The sequence below is a fragment of the Pan paniscus genome, chromosome 23 (genome assembly GCF_029289425.2).
Source record: "Pan paniscus chromosome 23, NHGRI_mPanPan1-v2.0_pri, whole genome shotgun sequence".
NCBI lineage: Eukaryota > Metazoa > Chordata > Mammalia > Primates > Hominidae > Pan > Pan paniscus.
This window is the reverse complement of record NC_085927.1, coordinates 45,269,298-45,289,847: the sequence shown is the minus strand read 5'-3', so window position 1 is coordinate 45,289,847 and position 20,550 is coordinate 45,269,298. Positions and strand designations below refer to the sequence as shown.

The following is a 20,550-nucleotide window of genomic DNA, read 5'->3' as shown; positions in this document are numbered from 1 at the left end:
GCTACGAGCCAGTGCGTAGCCCCAGGCTGTGCCTGGCACCCAGCCTCGGAGGGCCAGCATCCTCCTGTGGCCTGTGCACCCCACATGCGCACACAGTCCACACGGGTCCCCGCCCTTGTGATTAGTGTGCTCTGTGCAGGGCAGGAGCTGGCCTCATGGAACAGCAGCACGAAGGTGCCTTGAGGAGGGAGGGATGTCAGCTGGGGAAGGCATGCATCCTCCGGGCAGGGGCGGTGGCTGGAGCCTGCCATGTGAGGTGGGAGGAGGCAGCACCTGCGTAGTGTAGCTGGGTGTTTGCTCCTGTCCTTCCGCCTGCACCATCTACAGATGCTCACCTCTCGGGTGGCCCCCAGCCCTGCCCAAAGTAGTCGCTGCCTCTGTGAGGCCAAGAAGTCATTTCTCACCAGGAGACTTGACAATGCTGCTAGCAGGGTGGTTTTCTACCTTTAATTGGGGATACAAAAGGTACCTCTCCCAGTACAAGAGGATCAACCAAGAGGTGAGCCCCAGTGCTGTGGTGCCCGGCCAGAAGGAACAGAGGAAGGATGGAGGGCAAGGCAGCGGAGGGGCAGTGGGGCCCCAGCATCCCCTGAAGCCTCACCTGCAGCCTGGGGCTGATGAGATCTCGCCCACTGCGCGCAGAGTTGCAGCTTCGTACCTGGGCCGCCGCAGCTCCTCAGGGGGCCTCCACACCTCCACACCCTACCCTCAGTGGCCAGCCAAAGCCATGGGGCCCCATGCAGCAGAGCAGGGAAGGGACAAGAGGCTCGGCAGAATTTCCACTGTGGCAAGCCTCCAGCCAGGCCTCGACTGGCAGTGTGGGCTCTGAAGGGCTCCTTGGGGCATGGGCCCGGAGCAGGGTATCACTCAGTGAAGGAGAGTCACACTGGGTCAAGCAGCCAGCCAGCCAGCCAGCCTGTCCTGGGGCCTCCACTTCTCAGCAAAGTCTGATGGTCAGCTGGGGTGGGAAAGGAGGCAGAGCAGCCAGATCCCACTGCAGCGCAGACCTGTCCCCCCAGTTCATCCCACTGCCTCCATACCCCCAGCCACAGCTGGGGCAGCTCCATCTTCAAAGAGGAGGAAAAGGGGGTAACAAGCCACCCCCAAAGCAGCCTTAACACCAGAGGAGGGAGGGAGGTCCCAGCCTAAGGGTGTGAGAGCAGTGGGGACCTGGGCTGCAGGGTGCCAGACCCCACACTCATAAGGCAAACAGCATGTCATCATCTTTCTCCTGGGTCTTCTTCCGGGGCGCTGGGCCAGATGGGGGACCCGGGGGCCCCTCAGCTGAGGGGCTGGAGAGGTTGGGCAATCGGTCCGCGGCTTTGGCCCGTTCTTCCAGGAATTTGTCAAATTCTAGAGGAAGGGGAGAGGGTGAGGGTAGGCCCTGAGGCCAGAGCCCTGGGGAAAGGAGAGGGCGGGCAGGGGCGGGGACTACTACCTTCGCTGGTGACCCCCTTAGGCTCTTCCGCATCATTCCCCTGGGAAGGTAGAAGGAAAGGAGGCAGAGGTTAGCCGGGCCCCCAGTACGGTCAGCCTGGGGCAGTGGGGCTGCAGCTCGGGCCCCGCTGAACCTCAGCACTGGGTCCCAGCTCAGGCTCTGCACGCCCCCGCCACCCAGGTCCCAGGACCTGGACCTGGGCTCCTCCCTGAGCCGTAGGACCTTCCTTGGGTGGCACCTGACTTCCTGAGCCTTGTGTTTTCCTTCTGTAAAATGGGGGTGGGGTGGGGGCTGAAGCTAACTTGGAGGGTTGCTGGGAAGCTGAAATGGGATAACACACAGCACGCCAAGCCCAGCACCTGGTGCCCAGTGGGACCTTGATGGGTGCTGGTTCCTTTCCTTGGAGGGTCACAAGGGGTCCTCACCCCTGGGGGGGAAAGGCTGACATCCAGAGGCTGAGGGCCATTCATGCTAACACTGCAAACTAGGGAGGGAGTGAGGCTTCTGCCACCAGACAGAAAGCCTGAGTCCTTGGTCTGTGGCTTAGTCCTGGGCAGAAATGGTCTCTTCACCTGCAGAAGGCGGCTTCCGGGCCTGAAGTGCCCATGTGGGCCTTGGTGCCCAGAGACGGGGTGGCAGATGCTGCGGTAGGAGCCCTGGATGGAGAAGCTGAGTCTGGCCCTGCCCCTTCTGCTCCCTGGGAGGGTGGCAGGGCTTGGGGTCCCCATGACTGGTACCCGCCCTCCTCCTCCTGGGTGCTTCCCCTTAGAGGACAGCTGCTTATCGGTCTTCTGATCTGTAAACAGGGTGGTGATGGGTTCCCTCTGCAAGTGGCTGGAGTCTTCTGAGCTACTGCAGGTAAGAGCCTGGCGCTGTTATGCTTCCTCGGTTAGCCTCTCTAGCCTGGCCTGATGTCCCTAAGGTGGGCTGACACCCACTGGGACCTCACCTTGGGAGCAGGCTCTGGGAAGCAGCTGAGAGGCTACTGTGCCCAGGACTTCTCTGGGGGGTGTGCCAAACACAAGGTGGGCAGGTGGCAGGAGATGGGGACTTTAAGTGCGCCCCTCTGCTCTCAGGGTGCTATATGCTATACAAGTCTACCGTGGCCCCATGGGTCATTTCTTGGTGAGAACAACGGGTCCTCCTGCTGTGTGGGTGAGGAGTGGGCCCCAACGTACCACGTCAGTGGACAGCCACTGCTCGATGTCCTCCATGAGGCAGGCCTGGGTGACTGGGATCTGGAAGGAAGGGCAGAGGGTAAGGCAGTGCCCTAGGTGACAAGGTGGAAGACGTGCCAGCTCAGCGCCCTGCAGCTGGGTGGCCCTGGGCAGCCTCCCACCCCAGCCTCAGCTGCCTAGGTGCCCGGACCCAGCACTGGGCCCGCTGTGCCAGGCTGTGGGCGATGGAGGTGCAGAGCCAGGAGACTAAGCAGGGGACCAGGCTCCCAGCAGCTGGAGCAGGGCCAGGGGTCAGAGGGAGCTCCTTCCCCTTGAAGAGAAGAACCCCAGTTCCGACACACCCTTCGGGTAGGATTCTAGGCTGGAGGAGGGGCTTTGGGCAATGGCCTGGGGCAGGGGCTATGCTGCAGGTGCTCAGGAGCATCTGACAAAAGACACGCCAAGCCCAGGGTCAGACCCCAGGCATTTTCTCCAGCCGTGAAGGCTGGGATGGGGACATGGTTAGTGGGCCAGGGGTCCCCAGGTTCCATCCCCTGGTGTCTCTGCAGACGCAGATTTCATGATAGAAGGGGGCATAGCAGGGCCTGAGAGCAGAGGCGCGAAGTTGACCAGACAAGGCCAGGTGGGTAGACCCAGAGGGGTGGCGCTACAGATGGGGACATTTCACTTTCGGCCACAAAGACATGGGCTGTGCCACGATGGCTCCCACACAGGGGCAGGAGTTGGAGGCTTTCCTCTCTAACGGCTTCTGCAGGGGCAGACTCCAGTTGGAGGTCATGGGCACAGACTTCAGAGTGAGAAAGAGCTGGACCTAGCTCACCCCTTAACACAGTGTGACTCTGAGTGGGTTACTTAACTTCTCTGCGCCTGATTTCCCTCGTCCTTAGGGTGAGGCTAGCAGCAGTACTTACCGTCCAGGTGGCTGTGAGGATGAAATGGGATGTCAAAAGCTTAGCACAGGGCCTGGCATGGAGGAGATGCTCAAGAAACCAATAGGCCAGTTCCTATTTACTATTAATCAGTAATGGCACTAATAGCACTAGTTACTAGTGAGCTACTTTGGAAAAGACAGACAGAGTCTTTCCCCAACCAGGCCAGTTTGGTTTCCAAGCTCTGTCATCCAGCACCTGAGGACCCCCCAGGAAGGAGCAGAGCCCAGAGAGAAGGCAGGAGCCGACTTCCCAGCAGCAGTGGCAACAGCAAGTGCCCAGCTGCGCACACTGGCTCCATCTCCCGCTCCGCTATCCCCATCGCCTCTTAGCTGCCAGACGGGCTACCTTGTCCTTGCCCGAGACTCAAGAGCAGGAACCGGGCACAGAGGAGCTGCAGAAGCTGGGCTGGCCGGGCCAACCCGGAAACAGCCTGAGCCCTGGGGTCCCGCAAGACCCTCAGCTGCCCCTCCTTGCTCCTCTGGGCCTTCTCCTGGGTCCCACTCCCTTGGACAGCAGCACGGTGCCCCAAGCCCATGCCTGGCAGGAGCCCTGCGAGCACCCCCAGCTTTCCGGGTGGCCGGGCCTGGCCCCTGCTCACCACGCCTTGTCTCACCATCCAGTCACTGAGGCTCTTCCCGCAGCCGCCTCCCATCTGGGTGAGAGAGAGTCACACTGATGGCGGAGGGACGGCAGCGCCAGGGCCACTGGAGGGCGCGGCTTCTAATAGGGGTGCGCCTTTCGGGTCAGGAGGCCTGCTGCCACTTTGGGAGGCGTGTGTGTGTAGGGGTGTGTGTAGGTGTGTCGGTGTATGTGTAGGTGTGTAAGGGTGTGTATGTAGGTGTATGAGTGTAGGTGTGTGTGTAGGTGTATGAGTGTAGGTTTGTATGTGTAGGTGTAGGTTGTGTAGGTATAGATGTATGTGGTGTGTGTAGGTGGTGGGTGTAGATGTGTGTGGTGTGTGTAGGGGTGTGTGTGCAGGTGTGTAGGTGTATGAGTGTGTAGGTGTGGTATATGCAGGGGTGTGTATGTAGGTGTATGAATGTAGGTGTGTATGTGTAGGTGTAGGTGTGTGTAGGTGTAGGTGTGTGGTGTGTGTAGGTGTGTGTGTATGTGTAGGTGTAGGGGTGTGTGTGTAGGTGTAGATGCATGTGGTGTGTGTGTAGGTGTGGTGGGTGTAGATGTGTGTGGTGTGTGTGTAGGTGTATGAGTGTGTAGGTGTGGTATATGCAGGGGTGTGTATGTAGGTGTATGAATGTAGGTGTGTATGTGTAGGTGTAGGTGTGTGTAGGTGTAGGTGTGTGGTGTGTGTAGGTGTGTATGTGTGTATGTGTAGGGGTGTGTGTGGTGTAGATGCATGTGGTGTGTGTGTAGGTGTGGTGGGTGTAGATGTGTGTGTGGTGTGTGTAAGGGTGTGTGTAGGTGTATGAGTATAGGTGTGGTGTGTGTAGGTGTGGGTGTAGATGTGTGTGTGGTGTGTGTAGGGGTGTGTGTAGGTGTATGAGTATAGGTGTGGTGTGTGTAGGTGTGGGTGTAGATGTGTGTGTGGTGTGTGTAGGGGTGTGTGTAGGTGTATGAGTGTAGGTGTGATGTGTGGAGGTGTGTGTGGTGGGTGTAGATGTGTGTGTGTGGTGTGTGTAGGGGTGTGTGTAGGTGTATGTGTGTAGGTGTGATGTGTGTAGGGGTGTGTGTAGGTGTATGAATGTAGGTGTGTGTGTGGTGGGTGTAGATATGTGTGTGTGGTGTGTGTAGGGCTATGTGTGTAGGTGTATGAGTGGAGGTGTGGTGTGTGGTGGGTGTAGATTGTGTGTGGTGTGTGTGTGGGGGTGTGTAGGTGTATGGGTGTGTAGGTGTGGTGTGTAGGGCTGTGTGTGTAGGTGTATGAGTGGAGGTGTGTGTGGAGGTGTGTGTGGTGGGTGTAGATGTGTGTGTGGTGTATGTAGGGGTGTGTGTGTAGGCGTATGAGTGGAGGTGTGGCGTGTGGAGGTGTGTGTGGAGGTGTGTAGGGGTGTGTGTGGGTGTATGAGTGGAGGTATGACGTGTGGAGGTGTGTGGTGGGTGTAGATGTGTGTGTGTGGTGTGTGTAGGGGTGTGTGTAGGTGCATGAGTGTGTAGGTGTGGTGTGTGTGTAGGGGTGTCTGTGTAGGTGTATGAGTGTAGGTGTGGTGTGTGGAGGTGTGTGTGGTGGGTGTAGATGTGTGTGTGGTGTGTGTGTAGGTCTATGGGTGGAGGTGTGGTGTGTGGAGGTGTGTGTGGTGGATGTGGCGGCTGGTGTAGAGGGATGAGGCAGGTATTGTGGTACCCACCGGGGGGTGAGCCACAACAGCTCTGGGATGCCAGCGCCCTGGGTAGGCTGAGGCAGAGCTGACAGCAAACTAAACAAAGCTTCTCAACTCTCTCCACAAGGATCCCAGAGGCTGGGCCTCAGCAACCCCAGGACAGCAGGGCAGGTGGCTGTCAGATGGTCTGGAGGCTCCCAGTAGGGTCTGACAGGCACCCAGGTTTTAGAAACATCAGTTTATCCAACCTTCTCACATTCATCCATGGCACACACGCAGTTTCCTAGGGCCCCAGAGTGGAGGGAGACGAGAGTCCTGCTCCCAGCCCGTCACCCTGTGCCTGGCTGGTTCACCCTACTCAGACCAGCATGGGGCCTGGCACATGGCACACGGCACACAGCAGGCATGTCAGGGAGTGAAGGAACTAAAACCTGGCACACAGCATGCAATACCACCTCGTCACACGACTTGTGAGTCCTGCTCTGAATCCCAGGGCGCAAACCTGGGCTGCGCACAATTGGCACTTGATTCTGTTTCTTTTTTTTTGAGATACAGTCTCACTATGTTGCCCAGGCTGGAGTGCAGTGGTACAGTCATAGCTCACGATAACCTCAAACTCCTGGGTTTAAGTGATCCTCCCGCTTCAGCCTCCCAAGTAGCTGGCACTACAGGTACCTGCCACCGCGCCTGGTTTTGATGCTGTTTTGTACTTTGCTCTTGGGAATCATGTTCTCACAGTTTAGTGGGTGAAGGCCTTACCACCAGCCAGACTCCAGCACCCCAGGAGCAGGCATTTGCTCACAGAGTTTTAAGAAATCATACCCTGATTTGGCAGAAGTGGCTTAAATCTCCCAGGTTATCGGAGATAAATCAGTGATAACCGGTTTATCAGCTTCTCTTTGCTGCCAGTGAAGTTGTGTGGTGCGTTTCCTCCCTGTGGGCGGGCTGCAAGGTGGTGTGGGAGCCAGGACACCTGGGCTCTAGTTTTAGTCACGCCTGAATTGCTGTGTGCCCCTAGGGAAGTGAACCCTGTCTCTGGGCTGCAGCAGGAGCAGATTGGCTGGGATTGCTGCCCACTGGGTGGTGGAGTCAACCTCTGACCACGAGAGGCCAGGTGGCCTGAGAGGGGAGCTCCTACAGCAGGCTCGCGGTGTGTCGGTTCCGATGAATCCCGACACACTGGGAGCCTGAGGCTGAGGAGGGAGACACACACCTCCACTCACTCTCCTTTGCACCTTAGGGCTTTTCACAGCTCTAAGGTTACCAGCGTGGCTTAGAAGCCAGGCAGAACAATACCTACAAGACCCTAGGCAGGGTATCTCCCTGTCCTCAGCCTCAGTTTTCTCATCTGTAAATGGGATGAGGACATGGCGGTACTGCGAAGCGTAAGTGCCGTAATACTGTAGTGTGTGCCAGGCACCATACCGAGGACAGTACACCTGTGGTTTCACTTAAGCTCTCCCTGGAACTCAGTTTTCTCATCTGTAAAACGGGATAATAACATACCCTAAGGTTTTCTGTGATGACTCACTAAGAGAGGGGATGCAAAGTGCTTAGTGCAGGCCTGGCCCGGAGCACAGGCTCAGCAAATGATGGCTTACACCCGAAAAAGGACTGGAGGCTCTGACTGGTGTGTGCGGTGGATGTGACACGGGTGTGCAACGTGCTGTGCTTGGTGGCAGGTCACACACCACACATGGGAGGTACTGGATTCTCTTGTTGCCCACTGGGTGGTAGAGTCAACCTCTGTCCACGAGAGGCCCAGATGGCCCACCCCAGCGTCCTCCACCTTGCCCTGTTCTGACTTGGGAATGGCTCCTGAGATGCTGGGAGACCCAGGAGCGGAGAGAGTGCCCTTGGGAGTCACGAAGACTTTGCCCACAGTGGACTGGCCTGGACGGTTTCCACAACTCCTCCCTCCCTGCTTTCCTTCTTTTCTTGAGACAGGGTCTTACTCCATTGCCCAGGCTGGAGTGTCGTAGTGCAATCTCAGCTCACCACAACCTCCACCTCCTGCACTCAAGCGATCCTCCCACCTCAGCCTCCTGAGTAGCTGGGACTAAAGGTGTGCGCCACCATGCCTGGCTAATTTTTAAATATTTTGTAGAGATGGGGTTTCCCCATGTTGCCCAGGTTGGTCTTGAACTCCTGACCTCAAGTGATCTGCCCACCTCGGCCTCCTAAAGTGCTGGGATTCCAGGTGTGAGCCACTGTGCCCAGCCCTCCCTGCTTTCCTAGCTCCATCCTGATCTTTCAGATTGGAAGTCAAGTCCCTCCTGTGCTCAAGACTTCCCCGCGGCCTCCACCTTACTTAGGATGCAATCTGCAGCGCTCCTAGCCGCGCTGAGGTCCTCTGGTCCCTGCTATATACCCATAGAGCTTCATTTCCTACCCCCAACCCCATGCTGGCCTCAGAAGTCCCCATGCTGCCTTGAGCCTCCTCTAGCCTCCTCGGCCCCGGGCCCACCACCCTCACTCCCCCGGACTCCCTGGACTCCCAGGTCCGGCTGTTTCTAACTGTCTCCCATGGGATCTGCTCTGTCTGCTCACTTGCTGGAGCAGAAATTCTCACACTGCCTGAAAAGCATCCAGATGCACGTTGACATGCATGAGAGAATGGTGCTTGGAGGTCTTGCCAAAGCGTGTGGGGGTTACCCACAAAGTGTGCTCGGTGCTGGACAAGTGGCTGTCACTCAACACACAGTCAAGGAACTAAATGGAATTCAAAGAGCACCCTTGCATTTCTCCCCGCCGCTTTAGGGTCCGCTCTTTTATTCCTCTCTGCCCACACTCCTGCAGATTAAAAGTCTCTAGAGAGGCAGAGAGGAATACTATTGAACGGGCTCTAACTCCATGTAAAGCTCCCTAAATATATCCTCTCACACTTCTATTATAAACAAGTATAGGTGCTAGGATAAGCCCCAATGTACAGATAAAGAGACTGAGGGTCAGAAAGGCCAGTCATTTGCTTAAGGACACATAGCTGGTAACCGGTAGAGCTGGAATGTGAAGCCCGGGCCACTGGTCTCCAGTTTCTTTCTTTTTTTTTTGAGACAGAGTCTTGCTCTGTCACCTAGGCTGGAGTGCAGTAGCACAATCTCTGCTCCCTGCAACTTCCACCATCTGGGTTCAAGCGATTCTCCTGCTTTAGCCTCCCGAGTAGCTGGGATTACAGGCATGTGCCACCACGCCCAGCTAATTTTTGTATTTTTAGTAGAGACGGGGTTTCACAATGTTGGCCAGGCTGGTCTTGAACTCCTGACCTCAGGTGATCCACCCGCCTCAGCCTCCCGAAGTGCTGGGATTACAGGTGTGAGCCACCACGCCCGGCCTGGTCTCCAGTTTCAAGTCAGGCTCAGGTCTGAATCCTTGCTTGTGGGCTTGGGCAAATGGCCTGGCCTCTCTAGCAGTTTCCATAGCTATAAACTGGGAATAACCACACTAGCCAAAAAGAACCGACCTGACGGCCAAACGAGGAAGGGCCTGTGGACGTGCTGGGCCAGTGCTTGGCCCACAACGGCACCCAGTGGGTGAGCATTCCCTCACCTCCTTCAGGAGGGCCCCAGGGTGGCAGGATGGCCCCTCTGCTTACCGCACCAGTGCTCTGCTGCCGGGCGTCCAGGGCTCCAGCCAGGCCGTCTGTTGCTTGGGGGGCTTCGTATTTTACCCTGAAAGAGAGACCACCAAGCCATTGGATGCTGTCCTTACCGATGGCTGATGCAAGAACGGAGCGGGCTGGGGGGCACAGATTGACGGCTCCCATCCTCCAGGCCTGCCTGGAAATGGTGAAAAGGGTCTCATTTCCTGCCTCTGGAAATTAGGATCTGACAAGTGACCTACATGACAGACAGCAGCAAAGGTTGGAGAGGTTAGGGAGGGTGTTGCTGGCCAAAGACTGAGACCAAGACCACCAATGGCTATGACCAGGATTGGCCAAACTCAAGAGACTGAGAAATAGCTCCAGTGCCCGTAGGCTCATGGAGAATTCCCAGCAGACCCTTTCTTGAGCAGGTCTTGTTTCCTATTTTATAGACTGTGGTTGTGTATGAGGTCGTATTTGAATGGGGGATTCCATTCTGCTGCTGAAAACACATCTATAAACTGCTGGGTGAGGTGCCATCTTGTCTTGCACTGGCTCACCAGCACAAAGATGACTCTGCCCCCACCTTGTCTCAGCAGCATGGGAGGTGGCTTGGTTACAGCTCTTCTAAATGTCCTCTGGGGGGTGCCAGCCAGCTAGGCAGGGTGGGGAGGCAGGAACTGGGAGGGCACGCAAGGCTGATGGGCTGGGAGCGGCAGAGGCTGACCCTGCAGTTGCTGGGCAGATGAGGAGAGGCAAGGAGGGGTATGTTGTGCGTGAGGTTAAGTCTCCTGGGGAGCAAGAGAATAGCCTGAGTGAGAGGAGAAGCTGGCTAAGGAGGAGAGGCGGCTATGGTGTCTTTCCCAGCCGCTGCAGTGGGGGTGCCCAGGGCAGGTGTTGGGGACCCAGCCCTGTTGCAGGGAAAGAGCCCTGTTATTCTCGCCCTGAACTGCCGGCAAACAGGACTTCAGCACTGGCTCAGTGCAGCTTTGAGGCAAAGAAGTAAGCCACAGAATTCTGGTCACAAAGGGAAAGGCCTGCAATTCCTGTTAGGAACAAGGCCACCTGACACACTAGTGAAGCGGGGCTGGTCTAACTGTAGGCTTCAGGAACTGGGACTGCATCACATTTAACTCTTGCAATACCAACTTGCTTTCTGAGGAATGGAGTAGGCTGGCACTGAAAGGGGCTTCTTGAATACGACCCCCAGTTCCCACGCAGTCATTTTGAAGAGTGCTGCTGTCTGTTCCTTCCCACCAGGGGCAGAGTTTGCTGGTGGAGTGTGACCACTAGCTGGGGCATTCCCTGGTTACACGGCTCCCATCCATGGCAAGTGGGCCAGTGACTACGGCAGGGCCCTGCTGGAGCCAACCTTAAAGCCAGTGGCGGGGGAGGTGGGGCGTCAGGTTGCTGACTTCTGACCCAGAGAAGGCCTGCTAATTGAGGGTCTGGAGGTGCTTGTTGCTGTCTCTAAGACATGCTTGGCGCATTGTGGGCAAGGCTGAAGAAGCCATGCCCAGCCCCAGAACACGCAGAAACCCATGATTTCCCTTCACTCAAAACAACTATCTGGGCCAGGTGCAGTGGCTGAAATCCCAGCACTTTGGGAGGCCAACGCGCGCGGATCATGAGGTCAGGAGATCGAGACCATGCTGGCTAACATGGTGAAACCCCGTCTCTACTAAAAATACAAAAAATTAGCCAGGTGTGGTGGCGGGCGCCTGTAGTCCCCAGCTACTCGGGAGGCTGAGGCAGGAGAATGGCATGAACCCAGGAGGTGCACTCTGCAAGCGCCACTGCACTCCAGCCTGAGAGACAGAGCGAGACTCCGGCTCAAAAAAAAAAAAAGAACTATCTGCCCTTCCTAAGCTTAGCTCCTCGCCACCCCTGCCCACACATGGCCCTGAAGCCCAGCTGTCCCTGAAGGCCATGCCTGTGGTGGTGGAGGGCCAAGCACTTCCCTGGAGGAAGCCCGCACCTCCTGCACTGGGTGGTGACCCCTGGGCCAGGGCCTGCTGCCCCCTGCCCAGTGCAGGAGGGTGGAGGGTCACTCCTTAGGTGGTCCCAGTGGGGCTGGTGGGCAGGGGCTGGACCTGGGCCACTGGGGTGACACTTGTCTAAGTGCTCCTTGTAGAGAAGGCCTCTGTGTACAGCAGCACTGACGAAGATGCGGACAAAGCGGGGGAAGGACACCCCTGCCTTTGTGAAGGCCTAGCCGAGGCGTCTCTGCTGTGGCTCGCCCAGAAGCCCTGCTACTCCTTGGCATTGAGTGGATGGGACTGGCTGCAGGAAGGCTGTGACGGTGCCAGCTGTGGTCAAGGCTGGAGCAGAAACAGCGGCTGATAAGGAGCTGGTTTCCCTGCCAGCCAGGGCAGAGCTGGTTGCAGGCTGGTGTGAAGTGGGGAGCCAGGCAGGTACAGGGAGGAGCGGGCTGGACACCAAGCTGGCAGAAAAGGCCAGTCAGGTGACCAGAGCTGGAAGATCCACCAGAAGCATTTAAGGGGGCCAGCCAGGCAGGAGAACAAAGGGAAGACGAAATGGATGCTCAGGTCCATGCCTGACCCTGCTGGATGTTTTCTGCCAGGGTGGAAACCAAGCCCTGGGGAGGGCCTGCAGGAGAACCAATGGCCTGAGAAGGTGCATGATGTCATTTCAGCTGTGCCCAGCTGAAGGCAGTTTCAAAGATGAAAATCTGATAAGAAAAAAAATCCTTCCTGTGCTCCCTCCTGCTCATGTTAGAATAAAATCAACTGCCTCTCTGTAGCCCAGTGGGCCCCACCACCCTCTCAGCATCCTGCCCCCTTCCCTGTGTGAAGAGCATCTTTCCCAGCTGCTGTGCAGGAGCCAGGGCACCTCTCTCCCGCCCTGCCTCTGAGCCTTTGCACATGCTGTTCCTAGTGCCTGAAATGGCCTTCTTATCACCCAGCACCTGGTCCAGCTCTGAGTACCCTCCGCAGAGTTGCATGCTCCCTCCTCTGTGTCCACAGAGCTTGGTGACCCCTCCAGGACAGCACTTAGCCCTTCACAGCGGTGGTCCTGGTGCATGTCACTCTCCCGTGAGACTGCAGGCCCTAGAGGACAAGTTCCCTGTGTGCTTTTCCCTGTCCCCCAGGGCCTGCTCCCCAGAGGAAGGACAGCGCAACAGCAAACCTCAGCCAGGCTGGTGACCAGGGCGGCGCCAGGGTTCTCCAGTATGGCCAGCAGTGTTGCCTGCTGGGACCTCTGTGGACAGGCCTGTCTGGCTGCAAGTCCCATCACACTCATTAGCTTGCCTTTGCAGGGTAGCCTCGGCAGCACCCCTAACTCCATGGCAACAGCTGCTGGTCCCAGGGTACCTGGGCTTAAAAGTACAGACTCTGCCCAGACTAAAGAAAGATACAGCTAACAGCCAGGGCAGCCCTAAGGACCTAGCAGGCTACAGCCTGGACCTGGATTTGTGGGTGTGGAGAGGTTATCCCTGGGCTCTCTGGAGGCCCATTGACAAAGTTCCAAAAGACACCAGAGTGACCGCTGAGGAGCTGAGTGGGGTCAGTGGGAGGATCCCATAATCTGGAACTTTCCTTAGCTATAAGAATCCTGGCTGCCCACAGCTCAGCCCTGGGGGTCATAGTGGGCAAAAGGCTGAAGAAAACATCAAGCAGACTGTTCCTCTTACAAGCCTGTATGGGGCCAGTTTTCCCGCAGGTCCTGGCAAGGGGTCGGACCCTGGTGGACACACTCAGGCCATGTGCCTATGCTGCTGAAAGTACCCCCTGAAAATGCATGGTGCACAGGGAAGGGCAGAGCCCCAGCTCTGGGGCAAGGCTGACAGAACCTGCTTAATCTTCTCTGGAAATTAACGGTGGCTATGGAACAACAGAAAAAGACTTGACTTGAAAGTCCCTGAGGATTTATCAGGAAACTTCCCTGCTCCTGGAGGGCTTACTATGCGGTACACAGTGCAGGGAGGGGGGCGGGGGGTGGAGACACTGTGTTTTGGAACCAGACAGCCCTAGGCTCCTAACCTAGTGCTGCCAAATATTAGCTCCTTGACCTGGGGCAAATGAGCCTGCCCCTCTCTGTGCCTCAGTTTCCCCCTCTGATCAGACTATGTAAGATTCTGGCATACAGTGGGTCATTAGGCTCCCGCTCCCCCACCCAGCATGGCCTGTGGGGAACACAGTCTGTCAACTGACCACAGGGCTCCCACGCCATGCTGGACTGACTTAGGGGATACTAAGGGGGTGCTTACTAAGCAGGGTCCGTGTGCCCTTCCTCATGGTGTGCCACCATAAAACCGGGTTCCAGAACCCCGAGAGCCACCCGAACTGCAGGGGACCAGGGCAGGGCCAGGCCACTCACTCTTTCCGTTGGTCAGCCAGTGAGCTGCCCCGTGTCAGCGCAAACATGTCAAACTCATCTTCCAGTCGACCAGAGGCCTCCAGAGACTGCAGGCCAGCTCTCACACTGCTGGAGCCCAGGTCTGCAGGGACAGAAAGGCCACGTGAAAGACCCATCCACAAGCTTGTGTGTGAGCTGCTGCTGAGCTACCTGCTGCCAGGCCCAGGGCTTGGTGCTGGGGAAGTGGCACGTGTGGGTGGGGGAATGTGCGAGGCAGGCCACCTGCTGCTGGCTGTGGGGCCTTGGGCAAGCGGCTTCCTCTTTCCAGCTTTAGTTTACTCACCCCTCCTGGGGCTGCTGTGAGCATTAGAGAACAGGCAAAATGCTATCCATTGATTCTGCTGGGGAAGTGGCTGGGCAGGAGGACAGTAATCAGATGGGTAGTCGACTTTTTCAAAAAGTATAGCATTAGTGATGCAAAATGGGGTGCTAATGATTTCCTAGGGCTTGGCATGAAGCAGACAGTAAATTATATTAAAACCTATCACAGTGATAACAGTGACAATGGCCAACTACTCAGCCAGAGTGCAACCTGGGCCTGGCATGGTCTAAGCGCTTCTCATACACGAGCTCCCTACTCCTGTTACAGAGGAGGAAAGAGAGGCTCAGGAGGTTTAAGGAACTTGCCCAAGCTCACGCAGATGATTGAAGCCATGGAGAATTCAGTGTAGAGGGCCAATCCTAGGACGGTGGGATTTCTGAGATCCAAGGCGGCTCAGGACTTGTGGGGCTGCCAGGGGCAGTGAGCCCGAGTGCCCCACCTTGCAGCAAGATTCAGCCTGGGACCCCAGCAAGATGGGGTCCAGACTGACATTCTGCTGTGGGTATATAACAAGGGCACCCCCAAAAACTGCGGGGTGCCCACAGTACCATAATGTACCCTCAGCTGGAGCCCTCCAAACCACACTTACTCATTCCTGCCAGCTGGGATGAGAGGTTGCCGGTGGCTGCTGGGTCAGGGTCCATGTCGATCAGGTCAGCTGCCGGCTCGGCCTCACTTGGGGCCTGGTGGGAAGGGAGATGCCCTGATCATCCCCGCTGTCTGCAGCTTCGTTCCTTTCTGCCCCAAGCACTGGGGCTTGCAGGCTTTGCCCAAGGATCTGTCACCAGGGCCCCAGGAGCTAGGACTGGGCATCCGGGAATTTCCTTCCTCCCCTCTGGCTCCAGCTCAACTGGACTCCCTGGGAGGTTGGGGAGACCCTGGGGCATCAGGTGGTGGCACAGCCTTATTTACCTTAAAGGGACAGGGACATAAAAAGTTAGAAGGGGATTTCTCTATGGGCCTGGATAAGACAGCACCACCCTGTCCGGTTTACTGGGGGAGGGAGGTGAGAATGGCACTCCTTCTTCCCATGAACAGGGCCTGATCTAGTCACAGAAAAGAAGACTTTTACCTTGGTGGTCTGGCCTGTTCGGAACCGTTCAAACCTACAAGATAGAAAAGACACGAGTTATGGAGACAGACTGAGACAGGCCCCCACACACGGCCAGGCAAAGCTTTTCAAACTGTGGGTCTCAACATCAACACGGTGGGTTATGATCAGGGTGATGACACATCTGGTGTGCCCTGGACAGATCCAGTTCATGCCTGCTGTCCCTGGATAACTAGCAGTGCTCCTATTTCCCTTGCAAAAGTGTCCCAATTTGGATGATCAATTATAAGGCAACCTTAGTCATGAGTATCATGAAACAAATAAACAGGAATAGGTTAGAACAGCAAAGAAAATAGGAATGCATGGCACGCAGTAAAGGTAAGGACTGTCTTATGAAACTTGTTTCAATTACATATTTTTGTGTGTGTGTGTGTTAGTGGCTCTCTTCAGTGCTGTAAGAAAGATACACGTATCTCTAATCTTGTTTTATGGAGCTACTTAGGGGCCGGTGTGATAGATCGAGAAGACTTTAGTCTGGGGTCTATTCGAGTTGTGGCGTTGTCACTTATCACATGACCTCGGGTAAATTATGTTCCTTCTGAACTTTAGTCTGCTTGTCTAGTATCTGTAGACACCTGCCTCCCTGAAGTGGTGAAGCCCAAATTAGGACATGGGTATAAGTGACTGCGAACTTGAAAGCACAGTCAGATATTAAGCCTAATGACTGTGGATATCCGAGGGTACCAGCTGCTACCAGATGGGGCCCCTCAGTCACCTCACAGCCCATACCCCGAAATGGCAGGGAAGAGGCCTTTCATTCCACTGGGCCAACGAGCAGGAGAAGCTAGGCAGACGTGACCTGCAGGGTACCCCCCACTTTCCACTGATTTAGAATCAATCAGTGAGTGTCTTTTGATGGAGAAAGATACAAAAAATGAACAAGAGGCTGGAGGAGGCTGGAATAACTCATGTCAGTTATCAGACACCCTGGACTGCTAAGCGCTTTACAGACACTGTTTCATGGACTCTCAGTTATGCCACAAGCCTCATTTTACAGATACAGAGGAGGTGTGATGGGCACACAATTTCTGCAGACCCAGCAATCCTTCTCCTTCTCTTTCCTTTTTTTTTTTTGAGATGGAGTCTTGCTCTGTCGCCTAGGCTGGAGTGCAGTGGTGCGATCTCGGCTCATTGCAACCTCTGCCTCCTGGGTTCAAGCAATTCTCCTGCCTCAGCCTCCCAAGTAGCTGGGATTACAGGCACCCGCCACCACCTCCGGCTATTTTTTTTGTATTTTTTAGTAGAGACGGGGTTTCACCATGTTGGCCTGGCTGGTTGCAAACTCCTGGCCTCAAGTGATCCTCCCGCCTCAGCCTCCCAGAGTGCTAGGATTACAGGTGTGAGCCACTGCGCCCGGCCCTTCTCCTTCTTTGGTAATAGCACCTAAGTACTCTCTAGAGGAACTGCTTCTCCCCCATTTCACATCATCCCGCTGGGGCTGCCATCAGAGGGCCCTCTCCCATACCCCAGCTGGTAGGCACAATGAAGCTCAGCCAATCCAAGTCTCTCTTGGGGATGTGACTCTTGAACAGAATGATACAAGGTGGGCAGGTGGGCATGGTGGCTCATGCCTGTAATACCAATGCTTTCGGAGGCCAAGGAGGGAGGACTGCTTGAGGCCAAGAGTTTGAGACTAGCCTGGGCAACACAGTGAGACCCCTGTCTCTGAAAAAAGAAAAAAAAAAAAAGAAAAGAAAATTAGCTGGGTGTGGTGGTGCATGCCTGTAGTCCCGGCTACCTGGCAGGCTGAGGTGGGAGGACTGCTTGAGCCCAGGAGGTTGAGGCTGCAGTGAGCTGTGATCATGCCACTATACTCCAGCCTGGGTGACAGAGCAAGATCGTGCCTCAAAAAAAAAAAAAAAAAAAAAAAAAGGTGGACAGGTGTTTGTGGACAAGTGTTTGAGCTGATGCATTTATTGATGGCAGCACCCTGGGGAGATGGTCCAGGAATTTCTGCTCCTGAGACATCTGAGCTGCCCTGGGATCCATCTTTCTTGTTCTGTTGGGAGACATCAGTTTCACTTTTCTCTGGATTCTGAAAGCTACCCATTTAATAAAGATTATTATCCTAACAAATTCTTTTTCTGCCTAAGTTAGCCAGAAATGTTTTGTGTAGCTTGCAGCAGTGAAGTCACTTGTCTAAGGCCCCAGAACCAGGAAGTGGTGGAGTGAGTGAGGACACACCAGGCCAGTCTGGTTGCAGGGCCATGCTCTCAGCTGTGACCTGTGACCATCTCCCAGGGGTGGACTTGGGCACAGGCAGCAGCACTAACCCTGGAAAGGAGATGCAGGGTGGCTGGAAGGAGGGGCCCTCATAAACATCCTGGAAGAAGACAGCTGAGGGCACAGGCCCTTAGGAGCCTGCCTTGTGTTTGAGAGGAGGACGAGAGAAGGCTCAGATGGCATGAGACCAGGAGAACAGGGAGGAAGGGAAGGGAGAGGGTTGGGGCAGTAGGCCAGAGGCCAGGGGAGGTGCTGGGGCTACCGTTCATGGCGCAGGAACACATTGTTGAGATTGTCATTGACGATGAGCAGCTCCTCTGTCAGCTGCTCATTGGCGATCTGAGGGATGAGCTCCAGGACCCGCTGCTGCATGGCTCGGCACGTGCGGTTGAGCTCCTGCCAGGAAAGGAAGTGAGGCAACCACAGTCACATGACTCAGAGTGAGGCCATCTCTTTTTTTTGTGTGTGTGAGACGGAGCTCTGTCGCCCAGGCTGGAGTGCAGTGGTGCGATCTTGGCTCACTGCAAGCTGCGTCCTGGGTTCATGCCATTCTCCTGCCTCAGCCTCCCAAGTAGCTGGGACTACAGGCGTCTGCCACCACGCCCGGCTAATTTTTTTTTTGTAGTTTTAGTAGAGACGGGGTTTCGCCATATTAGCCAGGGTGGTCTCGATCTCCTGACCTCACGATCTGCCTGCCTCGGCCTCCCAAAGTGCTGGGATTACAGGCGTGAGCCACCGCGCCTGGCCAAGTGAGGCCATCTTTATTGCATGGGCCTCCAGCCCCTGCACAAGCCTTGGAGGAGGGTGAGGTGCCCAAACTGGACTTCAGGGTTCCACGGAACAGCTTTTTGGGTTCTACAAACATGAACTTGAACTTCACTTCCAAGTGTTAGATGCTAAAATTTAATCCACAGGAAACCATCAACATGTCCAACTGTGCTGCCAGTTTAACTTGGCTTCGTGCAGATTCCAGAATAAAGGTTGTGCCACCATCTTTGCTTAGTCAAAAAAAAAAAAACTGAGTCTGCAAAGGGGGCTGGCTGAACAAACCACAACTTCTGGGGGTATGCTGTGATTTTTGCAACCAAAGCATACAGAATGAACTAGATGACTGCAACCATTAGCCACAAACCTCGATTTCGAGTTTTTGCCTCACTTTTCTCACTGCCTGATTTTTTGTCTTTTAAAACAAACTTTTAGCTTCGGAATAATTTTAGATTTACAGAAGAGATGCAAAGATAGTACCACAAGTTCCCATATACCCTTGACCCTGGCTTCCCCTTAGTCTGGCATTTGTCAAAACTGGTAAACTACTATTAAACATTAAAACTGGTAAAATACAATTAACTAAACTGTGGACTTTATTCAGGTTTCACTAGTTTTTCCTCTAATGTCCTTTGTTTGTTCTAGGCTCCTACACTGCATTTAGTTATCATGTCACTGACTTTTAACCACTAGGTGTCATATTTAAACTTACGAAAAATAAAAAAATTGGCTACACCCGGTGGCTCGTGCCTATAATCCCAGCACTTGGGGAGGCCGAGGCGGGTGGATCACCTGAGGTCAGGAGTTCAAGACCAGCCTGGCCAACAAGGTGAAACCCGGTGTCTACTAATAATACAAAAATTAGCCGGGCATGGTGGTGTATGCCTGTAATCCCAGCTGTTTGGAAGGCTGAGGCAGGAGAATAGCTTGAACCCAAGAGGCAGAGGCTGCGGTGAGCCGAGATCGCGCCACTGCACTCCAGCCTGGGTGACAGAGCAAGACTCCGTCTCAAAAAAAAAAAAAAAAAAAAAAAAAATCAAAAACCATAGCCATATGGGTTTTCATTTTTAAGACTGGTCAATTATTTCTTCAGGTACCTGCCACCAGGTGAAGGTGCCTGGGTCACGGCAGGTGCCTGGGTCCTGAGGTCCAGGGAGCTGCCGGGCATTGCCGACTGTGGCCTCGCGCCAGCACGCCTTTCTCCTGGAGGCAACGCTGAGGCTCGGCACTGCCCAGTGTTTATTTTGGCTGTCATGTGGACCCTGTCCCCCGCCCCCTCCAAGGTCAGGCCTCCGGGATTTCCTCATCGCCCTTAGCACAGGGACAGGGCGGGTGCCTTTCAACATCCTGTGGGCTCCCCTCCTGCTCTTATGACCAAGCACACGGTGGCTTTGCTTCTGCTTCCCTGCTGGCCCCTCTCAAGAGCAGAAGAGCAGCACTTGGAGCCAGGCCCCTGGGTTCAAATCGCAGCTCTGCTACTTACCAGCCATATAACCCTGGACGTGTTATCTGATCTCCCTATGCCTGTTTCCTGACCTGGAAAATGGGGGTGGTGAGGATTACGTGAGCGATATGAACCAAGTGTCCACATATAGCCCGGGGCATGGGAAGTGCCCAATGCATGGGAGCTGTCCCTGCGTCCACCTTGCTTAGCCTTCTGAGTCCCCAAACTGCTCACATCTCATGGCCTTGGCTTGGGGCGTGCGAGGCTGCCTGCGCAGTCTTCTCTATTCCGGAGCCCTTACTGGGTTTCAAGTTTGTGTATTCACTGGACTCTGAGGCTACTCCTTTTCTCCCCACCCTGCACCACCAAGTGAGGACCCCTGCAGAGTCACCTCGGTCAGGCACACAGACACGGTGGCGAGGAAGACACAGCGCTGCCCTCAAGGAGCCTGAGGCCTGGTGGACGAGCAGTAGGAACTCGAACAGTTACACGAAGCGCTCTGTCCCCTCATGGATTCTGGTGACTCCTGGGCCTTGGGAATTCCTAGCTCTCTTGGTGCCTCTATGACTGGCCTCCATGGGGAGGGTGCTTTTCGCCAAATTCAGTGTCCCTTCTGCTCCAGTGACCCCCAATCTGGGCTGGGGCCGTGGGAATACCATGTGACACCCGGGAGCAGGAACCACTAGCTCCACCTGCCTTGGCTCCCCAAGACCAGTGGCTGGCGCATCTCAAGGCTGGCACCACCCTCTCACACCTGCCTGCTGAGTCTCGGATTCTGAATGGTGTAAATCTCACCTTCCAGCTTTTTCTCAGGACCCTTTACTGGGTGCTTTACTCTGTACCAGGCACAAGCCTGTGTGTTTTTCATGCAATACCTTATTTAACTCACATCAAACTTGTG

General features: G+C 55.3%; 1 protein-coding gene across 6 annotated transcripts in view; it reads right to left on the bottom strand.

Moving 5' to 3' along the window:
• Positions 1-425: 425 nt before the first annotated feature.
• The window catches only part of TOM1 (target of myb1 membrane trafficking protein), a 49,049-nt gene continuing 28,924 nt past the window's right edge, over positions 426-20,550 (bottom strand). For 3 of the 6 annotated variants that reach the window (XM_003821503.6, XM_034948909.3, XM_055105976.2), the window contains 8 exons: positions 17,703-17,836; positions 15,179-15,212; positions 14,696-14,789; positions 13,746-13,866; positions 9,417-9,492; positions 2,617-2,676; positions 1,439-1,478; positions 426-1,353 (listed from right to left, as the gene is read on the bottom strand). In XM_003821503.6, coding sequence (XP_003821551.1) covers positions 1,199-1,353; positions 1,439-1,478; positions 2,617-2,676; positions 9,417-9,492; positions 13,746-13,866; positions 14,696-14,789; positions 15,179-15,212; positions 17,703-17,836 — 714 coding nt within the window. In that variant the 3' untranslated portion in view covers positions 426-1,198. Of the gene's footprint in view, positions 1,354-1,435; positions 1,479-2,616; positions 2,677-9,416; positions 9,493-13,745; positions 13,867-14,695; positions 14,790-15,178; positions 15,213-17,702; positions 17,837-20,550 lie in introns of all 6 variants that reach the window. The other 3 variants (XM_008974987.4, XM_034948908.3, XM_063603426.1) reach the window with 1 other exon arrangement.